Source organism: Cavia porcellus, unplaced genomic scaffold (assembly GCF_034190915.1).
Source record: "Cavia porcellus strain 051 isolate PalLab524CR breed Dunkin Hartley unplaced genomic scaffold, mCavPor4.1 scaffold_19, whole genome shotgun sequence".
NCBI lineage: Eukaryota > Metazoa > Chordata > Mammalia > Rodentia > Caviidae > Cavia > Cavia porcellus.
In genome coordinates this window covers 24,461,769-24,471,513 of record NW_026947502.1, presented here as the reverse complement: position 1 = coordinate 24,471,513, position 9,745 = coordinate 24,461,769, and the positions used below count along the sequence as shown (strand labels likewise).

The 9,745-nt window shown below is 44.0% G+C and overlaps 1 protein-coding gene across 1 annotated transcript in view; it reads left to right on the top strand.

The window, feature by feature from the left end:
* Window positions 1-2,319: 2,319 nt before the first annotated feature.
* Lcp2 (lymphocyte cytosolic protein 2) overlaps window positions 2,320-9,745 on the top strand; it is a 47,230-nt gene continuing 39,804 nt past the window's right edge. The window contains exons 1-2 of the mRNA XM_013156209.3: window positions 2,320-2,633; window positions 6,338-6,400. Of these exons, the coding sequence (XP_013011663.1) occupies window positions 2,556-2,633; window positions 6,338-6,400 (141 nt within the window). The 5' untranslated portion in view covers window positions 2,320-2,555. The remainder of the gene's footprint in view (window positions 2,634-6,337; window positions 6,401-9,745) is intronic.

Genomic DNA, 9,745 nt, shown 5'->3' with positions numbered 1-9,745 from the left:
CTGGGGAAGAGGAAAGGCACCAGGCCTGAAGCAACTAGCTTCCCCTTGCACCACCCTCTGTCTCCTGCCTAGCTGCCCTTTAGGAAGAAGGGGCTTTTGGTTCTTTGGGGATGCCTGTCTTGTACAAAGTGCAGGAAACATTTCTGAGCCTGTTTAGTCTGACAACCTCACTTGCCTATTATGGGAAGCAATCATATGAAAACTGCCTCACATTAATAGAGGGGAAACTGCACAGGCTCTGGAGACAACCTGGCTTTGGATCCTGATTCCACTCTGGACAGTGTTCTCTAATGTCTCTGTGCCTTGAGGGAATGAATGGCAAGAGAGAGGCATTCTGGACTCAGGTATATGTCAGACAAGACCTTGCTGTACAATCTGTTTGCTAGGAAGTAGGAGGTAAGCAAGCAGCTGCATCTCTCTGACCCTCTGTCTTCTCTTCTGTAAAGTAGGAGCAGTAGCTGAGCTGACAGCACAAAGGTCTCAGCACACGCTCTGGCACAGAGGTAGATCTGGGTTACTGTACCTCTTAGGCTTGCTACTATGATCTTTATTGTTACTTGGGATTCTGAGCTGCAGTGGCTATCTTCTCACTGAGCTCCATGGATTGCTCATGTTGGTAACAGTTATTGGATAATTCTTCCAGCTGAATCTAATATTTAATAATAGCTTTATTTTTAATTTCTGTTTTTCTGTTGCTTTTTAAAATCTTCTCCTGAGTGGGTTATCATCATTTTAAAAAATGTTGCTTTGATTTTAAGTGTGATTTGGAATGTTCCTTTCCATGGGTGCTGTGTGTTTTTAGACAGTCTGATTGATTGAGGTCCAGAATTCCCTCCTGTGTCCTCCATCTTCAACCCTCTGCTTAAATCCAAGTTAATTTACGAATGTCTTCTTGATTACTCTACTTGAAAATGATTTCTCCCTCATTCCCTTCAAACAGTTTCTATGTTGGTGATTTGAAAAATGAAGCAATGAGAGAGCTTCGAAATAGCAGGGCAGTGCTTGATCAGTTGCTGAGTGTTTTTAGATACCATTCCCTATGAAGAACACTCGGGCTGTACTATCTTGATCGAGGCCCACAGTAATCTTTGCAGGGAAGCTGTAGAAGATCACTCTTATGGACTAGTGCACACCTCTCTGGGACTAAATGTATACCTCACTTAAACTCACAGCTGGTAGTGAGACAGACACACTGTAGCAACAGCAAGGCTTCTCAGATTGTAAATAAGATGGAAAACAGGCATGGCCAAAGCTATCCTTGAAAAACCTTCAGGAAAGCACTAGCTCAGGTGCCAATGTAGCATCATTCAATAAAGGCAATAGGGCTCAATTCTTTCTCAAACACTGGAGCAAATGACTCTCTCTCTCTCTCTCTCTCTCTCTCTCTCTCTCTCTCTCTCTTTCTGTGTGTGTGTGTGTGTGTGTGTGTGTGTGTGTACATGTATATACATATAGAGAATTGGATAAAGTAGCCTGCTTTTGTTCAGAGGCTGCCATATTTCACAAGTACATTTGCCTTTAAATATAGACTCAGCAATTACCAGTGGGTTGCTCAATCTATGAGAAGTCTGAGACTGGTGAAGAAAACAGATTTCCATCTCCTGTTTCCGGGAAATGTGCTCTTTGGCTAGAATCAATAGCTCATGGAATACGTGTAGCACTATGATATATTGGCATTGTCTTTAGCATCTTTTCTTTACAATTTTTCTCTTTTTCTCTTTTAAGTATGTTGAGATAAATGCATCTACTTTAAAGTATAATTCCTCTTCACGAATACGGAAACTGAATTACCTAGATTTTAAAAGCTTGCCTAAGTTATACAGTGTGGAAGCATTCCCAGCAGAAACCGAGCCCAGTTCAGCCCCCTGTGGCAGCTTGTTTAACTCTAGCTGTCTGGCTCACTTGCCCACCAAGAGCTCACTTGCCATCACAGTACAGAAGAGACTTAAAGGCATCCCAGCTTTTGATAGAAACTGAGGGGTGGTAGGCAAAGAGGTTTGAAGCATTAAAGTGTCATGTTCTTTCCCACCACTGTTCGCTAATGTGAGAAATTGTCTGTGTTTTAGGTCAGCTGTCAAAAGAGATTTTTATCTGCAAAGACTCGGCCCAGCAGCAGTGTGGTGGAGCACTGTGGGTGCTCGGCGTTTTCTTGGAAATGTACTTGGACTTGCTTTGCAGTTCAAGTCCTCTTCACTGCCCCTCCCAGTAGGCTGTTGGTGCCTGGAACCAATGGGAATTACCAGCCCTGTCTCTCAGCATTTCAAGTCCCCAGTGCTAGGCTTCCTTGTTTACTTATTTAGAACCCAGTAGAGGAAGTGGTAAAGGAAACTAGCTGAGTCGTTTTCTGAGAAGAGACCATATTTGTTCGCAGAGGAAGCCGTTGCTTTTTGGGATCTAGCTAGAGTAGAAAAGACATCTGCTCCGGCAGGGGTGTTTCTACTCACTAGGAATTGGAAAAGCCAAGCACACCTCCCAAGGCTGAATTTGGGGTTCTTCTCTGTTCATGGGTGCAGTGCCTGTGCCCAGCCTGTGAGCTTCCTCCCAGGACAGCAGCCATGGCACTGAAGAATGTGCCCTTTCGCTCAGAGGTCTTGGCCTGGGATCCTGACAGCCTTGCTGACTATTTCAAGAAGGTGAGCCTTGCTCTTTTGTCAGTGGTTGGGCCGGTGTTAACCTCAGTGGGCTGGGCAGAGGCTTGAAGATGGAATTCGGATAGAACATGGGAGACATAAAAGAGTAGAAGAGTACAGTACTCACTCTGCAGCGACTTTACTGGTTGAGTGAATGTCAAGTAGACCGCTGAATTCTCCTGCCAATATATTCTACAGAGTAGGATAGGACGGAGCTTTCACAAGAGTGTGTGCCTACTATGCGTGAGGCTCTGAATTGAATTTTCTATTGATACTGTCCCATTAAATATTCCCGCTGTCTGAAGAGGTCAGTATTTCTTGTTGGCTGTCCCATAAAATTAGCTCGTGAGAGTTAAATGGCACGAAGCCCCCAGAGGCCACATGCCATAGAGGCAGAATTTGAATCATACCTGTCTGGTTTCAAAGTTTGTGTTTTGAGATGCAGAGTGTAACAATTAATGGATAAATGTTACTTACTGAAAAGGGGAGACACAGGTCCTGAGGGTAGGAGGAAAACACAGCAAGAAGGCTGGGCAAAGGACTGTGATGAGTGCTTTTACATATTGCATTTGGACTCTCATTGCTCATGGCCATGAAAGAGGGGTCCTCGAGCTCCTACAAGCTTGTTCAGTCAGTATGTTTTTAGAGGTTTATGATGATCTTGGGAGGCAGGCAAGAACACTGGTATGAATACCAGTACATAGCTTGGAAAACTGATGTTCCTAAAGGAAGAGAGGCTTATCCAGATAGAATCAGAAGCCAAGAGTACAGTAGAGAAGGAACCAGAGATTTTCTGCTCTGCCTCCCAAGGTTGCAGTAGACTCAAGTGTCCTTGTGCCTGTTCTGCACCGGTGAAGACCACATATTGCTTGCACAGATCTCAAGCCATATGACTTGATTAGAGACTCTATACCTGCCATGGGGTAGTATGGCCTATGAGAGAAATTTGAACTAACGCTCTCATCTCTGCAGAGTGGCATAAAACGCGGTTGATAATCTGGACTGCCATGAAAGTTGTGAACCTAACAGTCATCTAGCAGTCATCTAATTCAAGTTTTTGCTTTTCCTAGAGAAACTGATACCCCTGGGGGTGGAATAGACTCCCTAAGACACACAGTCAAACCTAGGATCTATTTAGAGCCTGGTATTTACATTTACAACTGTTCTTCCCCAGTCTACAGAAGGAAATGTGAGCACATTGAACCAGTTAGGGGCACAGTCCACAGACCTTGTTGTTTGCCTCTTTTGTGCGTTTCATTTCTGTTATTTTTTTCTTCACAAAGTCATCATGAACTTAGCTTTTAACATTGTGGGTGCAAAGGTTGTTGGGCAATTGGCTTTTGAGGGGCATTTCTAAGTACTTTTCTTAAAGGTAGACCACATAAGTTAGGCAAAAAAGTGAAACTTGCCAATATGGAGTCAAGTTGCGTATAGACTCAATAAAGGAAGGAGAAAGAAATTGATAATTATGGAAGGAAATTCTGGAAGAGGTGGAGAGGCACAGACAGGTCTCATCCTCAAAAGTGACCAGAATTATATAACTCAGTTGAACAACAGAATCTATAGGTTGAGTTCTCATCAGAACAGGGAGATGGATCACAGGCCAAGGAAGATACAGAGAGTCACTGGCTTATAGCCCTGTAGCCCTGTACTTCTAATCCTGTCTATGTCCCCAACCCACTATGTTTCCTTAGGTTTGTCTCTTGTCCTCTCTGGACCTCAATTCCATCCTCAAAGCCAGCTAACTGCCCTAGATCAGTGCATACCCAACCTCTATGCCCATAAGGGTGCTTGTTAATAATACAAATTCTAGGCCTTAGGCCCAGATCTCGCTGCAAACATGTAGATTCCAGTCTGCAAGACAGTCTGCAAATCTAGATCAAAGCCAGCACCCTGCAAAATTGACAGTTCATCTGATAGTGATGACATTGAAAATATCGAATTAAAAGCAGTTGACTATTTCAAGAACTATTTACACCTTGTGCATGCAGAGCAAAGAGAGGTCAGGGCCCCACAGACGCTGGCCTCTAAATCAGCTTTCTGAGGATGGAGTCATGCCACCCTTTCACATCTAGAGGTGACAACGGTTGTATTAACGTTTTGCATTTCTTGGCCATAAGACAAGAACTTGATTTTAAACTTGGCCGAAAGAAGTCTACAACAGACTGTGAGGCCTAGCTTTGTGAGGAAAAGCTGGAATCCTCAGGGTAAATATTTAACCTTAAATATGCCAGACATCAAACTTAGAGACATTTTAAGTGCAAATACATATGCTCCTGAGGATGAGTGGAATGAACACTTCATATCACAGTCCGCTGATTTTGGACCATAATCAAGATCTCAAAAATGCACAGGCCTACTGATCCTATAACTAACTCTATTCTGATATTCTTACTTAAAATACCCTCCCTTTCTTCCCCCCTCTCTTTCTTTCTTTCTTTCTTTCTTTCTTTCTTTCTTTCTTTCTTTCTTCTCTTTCTCTTTCTCTCTCTCTCTTTCTTTCTTTCTTTCTCTTTCTCTCTCTCTGTCCCTTCCTTCCTTCCTTCTTTCCTTCCTTCCTTCCTTCCTTCCTTCCTTCCTTCCTTCCTTCCTTCCTTCCTTCCTTCCTTCCTCCCTTCTTCTGTTTTGTGTTTTAAAGCCAAGGTCTTACTAGATAGTTCACGCTAGCTTTCAACTCACTCTGAAGCCCAGGTCAACCTCAAACCCGTGGTGATTCTCCTGCTTCAGTCTCCCAGTGCTGGAGTTAAAGATGTGTGGCATGATGCCTGGCTGATTTTCTTAAATACAAAGAAAAAATTATGCAAATGAAAATTTACAGTGGTCTATATTTTGATCTGGATGGTGTATAATTATGCTGTACTTACAGTTCTCAGTTCACTTACTATATATTGTAGTAGTTATTACTAAAGGAATTTTCCTGACCAAAGACATTTAAAGCCATGTCCTCAAGCCCAGTTGTCACCTCTAAGACTCACACAAGTTATTTGACTTTCTGTGCCTCTCATTCCCCACCTGCAAAATGTAAGGATTAAATTACTTAAGATTGGTTTAAAAATTTGGAGCAATGCCTGCCGTGTAGAAAGCATTCTGTAAAATGAGCAGGTTTTATTATCATTGTTGGAACAGGAACCTGGTAAACAAACTAAATGTTAAGTAATGAGGGAGCAATTAAATAATTTCGTGACCATTAAGGTAAGTTTAGTACAAACCAGGCAGTTCGTATATTACCATTTTAGGTAATTTGAGAGAAAAAAAAGTTAGGAAACAAAATTGAATATAATCTTCATTATGTTTAGAAAAACACTAGGATTAAGAGGACTAAAGGAAACACACACAGTGTTCACCAGGGCTGCCTTGGTGGGGTGGGGCAGTTATTTGCTCTCTTTTGTCAGCTCTATTTTTCTAGGCATCTGCGCCAGCCTCTCACTGGGGGGCCTTGAAGGCAGTGTTTTCCTGGAGGGGCTGGCCCCAAAGCCTCACACTGAGCAAATTCTCCATTTTAACCAGTCCCAGGAGGTGGTGGGTAGTGAAAGCTGGGCTGCGGTGGGGCGAGGCCCCTCTGTCAGACAGGGAGAGAAGGGTGGAGGCTGGTTAGCCGCCATAAGGGCAAAAACTGCTGAGCTTCTGGGCAGGCGGGAGGGCGCGGACCAATGACGGGGAGCCCGCATGGCCCAACCTGGCTGACAGCACCTCCCCTCTCTACGCAGCTGAACTACAGGGACTGTGAGAAGGCCGTGAGGAAATACCACATTGACGGGGCTCGATTTCTGGTAAGCTTTGGCTCGTGTGATATACTGAAGTCAAGGGCATTCTGTCCTTCTCATTATTAGCACCCCATGGCTGCAAGGCCAACTGGTCTGTCTAGTCCCCAGGGTGCCCATGGTCAATGCTGTCTTCAGGTACAGGGTTTGGTATGGCCCTATCTTACATCATGTCTCGGAATTCTATGTTTGAGAAACATACACTTGAAGCCACAGTATAAAGAAGAAAATGCATATAGCTTTGTAAAAAAAATACAGATCCTGTAAGTGTATTCAAATGCCACCTCTGAGCTTTTTGAGGAACCCAAGGAAGAGGAAAACATATAGAACAGAAGATTCTTACCTGGTATTTCTCACTCTGGGGCAAATACTGACTGAGTAGATGTCAGGGTGGAATCATTCTCATTATCTCAACTACTTCGCTCTTCCTCCCTGTCTCAAATGCATGTGATACCGCCCCCTCCGTCGATTATAATCCAAGGAGCTTGAAGTGTGAGGCCCAGGTACAAAGCCATGTTAAGGGTCGAGCCCTTAAGGGGGAAGGGATGCGGCTCTGAGGGTGGAGACAGAGGCCTTGGCTGCGGTCCGGAAAGTGGTTTGAGTGTTTCACTGGAAGCAACACGTTTGTCTGTAGGTTAAGAGAGACCTTGGACTCTACCAAACTCATCCTTTTTGAACACTTTGTTACCCTTTTTAAAAAGAAATGTAAGAAGACTTCAAGAATCTCAGGGGACTAGATGTTTCCAGATTAGATTCAGAGTAAAGAGGGCAAACTGTGACATAGGTCATGAGACATAGTAAGGGATCTTGACAGTGAGATTTCAGGCTAACTGAAAGGGACTGAGAGGTCACATATTCCCACTTCCCTTCCAGAGTGCCAATCTGCTTTGTATGTATGCATGTATGCATCTTGTAGTGCCAGCGATTGAACCCAGGGCCTTTGCACTGAGCTATTTCCCTTCTCCCCCACACCTTTATTATTTTGAAACAAGATTTGGCCGAGTTGCTAAGTTTGCCCTGCTGGGCTTGAATTTGGGGCCTTCCTGCCTCAGTCTCCCAGAATGCTGAGATTATAGGCAAGCACTACCACAACCTATGACCAATTCAATTCTTCTGTTGTATTCCTGCCACCAACATGTGCTTGAATTTCTTTAGCAATTGTGAGCCCACTACCGTATATAGCCCTGTCTTTTCCTTAGTCCCTCTGGAATTTCACAGAGACTTGTGGCTGGCCCTATTGGTCTCAAATTTGCTTTCTGGGTACCATGTTAGATGCATTTTTCTACCTAAGATGTACTGTTCTACCTAAGTTATTCATTTAGTCACGGATCATTTGTCTGACAAGCTCTTTACTGAGCTCCTTTTCATACTGATTTTTGCTGTGTGCTGGGGATAGAGAAATGGTGAGACCTGACTCCTACCTTCCAGAAGCCTGATGTATTACAGAAAGGTATCTTCAGTAAGGTTTCCAGTCCCCTCATTTACAGAGGAGAAAACAGGTGCCAAAATGTGATGAGATTCATTCCAAGTTGCAGACCTGACAATGGATCTAACACATACATTTAATTTAGCCTAACACTGTATGAGTTCTTAATATTGTTACTTACTTATAGTGAGTTTTGAGTAAGTGGAATTCCTGGAGGTTTGTGGTTGCTATTCTTGCAATTACTACTGAAACTCAATTGTTCTTTCTTGTCACCTTGGCACCAAGAAAAGAAACACCACAGCAGAGTGAAAAGGGAAGAAGACATTTCTGGGTCACCTTGAAAAGACACCTGTTCTCTCTGATCCTCCCTTTTCTTCCTCACCTGGAGATGGAGCATGTTGCAGTGGGTCACAGTGGGAGATGGCTGCCTGCAGCTCTGTGACTCACCTAACAGCCCCTGTGTATCATGCCTGATGGGACAGGACTTGGTAGAGAGATGATCTAAGGAGTTATGTATCCTCTGATCTAACGTCTAGAATCTATTAAACTTTCAGAGAACACTACGCATTCTGCTGATTCCATGAATGGGAGGGAATAGAAAGAGAGGAGATAGGAGCCAAGAAGATAGGGACAGAATCAAGTGTGTGGCCCAGCACCGGGGTATCTAAAGAAAGCTTTTACTGAAAGTCACCCTCCACTCAAGAGCTCTGGGTACAATTTGGAGCACTTAGAATAAGCTGTAATTACTCATATATTATGCCTTTTAGTTCTGTAATATCCAGTGTCCATCTGTTATTAAAGGTAGTAGAAGAGGCTAGTGGTTTTTCCTTCCTTCCTTCCTTCCTTCCCTCTCTCCCTCTCTCCCTTCCTTTCCTTTTTTCCTTCGAGTAGGAGCTAGTAGGTCTCCTGAATCCTCCTGCTGTACTTGTTTTGCACTAAAGTGAGAATTTTCTGGTGGGGAATGAGGCTGCTATGCAATCAGTAGGTGTGGGAGGGGAGAGAAAATGTGCTTTGAGATCTGTGGTGGTTAGGAAGGCCTGTGGCTGCCTGTCATGGAAACCTGAACACTGTTTGCAAACAGGGGCTGGTCTTTCTCAAGTAATATGTATAGACGGCACTTGGGGCTGATGAGCTGCTCAAGGAACTCATCAAGAACACAGGCTCTGGTCAACCTGTGCCAAAGCCCAACGCTTCTGCTACCATGGTTCTGAACTGGCTGCTTTACTTCTAGTGTCATAGCTGCAATTCTGGCAGGAGGAAGAAGGGAAAGGCAAAGAATAAAAGTAGTATGGTGAATCTCTCTCTCTCTCTCTCTCTCTCTCTCTCTCTCTCTCTCTCTCTCTCTGAGAAGGTACTAAAAACTAAAAGTAGCAACTTTTCTGGAAGTTCCACTCAGTAGACTGCAGTTTAGATCTCACTGGCTGCAAGGGAGCCATGTGAACCCACCATCTGCAAGGGAACCTGAGGAGTTTAATATTTTTGAACAAGAGCATTTATTGCCTGAACAAAATCCAGGTCCTGACAGTAAGGAAGAAGGAAAGAGTGCCTATGGAATAGTGAGCGGCAGTGTCTGCCAACTTGCCTTTCCAGCAGGGCCCTGGCATGCAGCTCACCTGTCTTTGTAACCTTCTTAACTACCTGAGCATATAAATACCCATAAAACCACAAATCTGACTCCAAAATCATCACACAAGTAGCTCAGAGTTGGCTGTATTACATTTCATGGCAAAGCTCTCCAGAGCCCTCCTTTGATAGTTCCCATTTTTTCTCCCAGTTCTTATCCCTTTTCTACATCCCTGTTCTTTCCCCTGCTCCTCTGTCTCCAGTTATGTTCAAGTTCAACTTCCCCTCTAGTTCCGTTCGAACTTGCCCCAGCCTGTGTCCTCCCAGCGCTGCAGGAGCTGGTGGCCCGCCACCTAGTGCTTAGC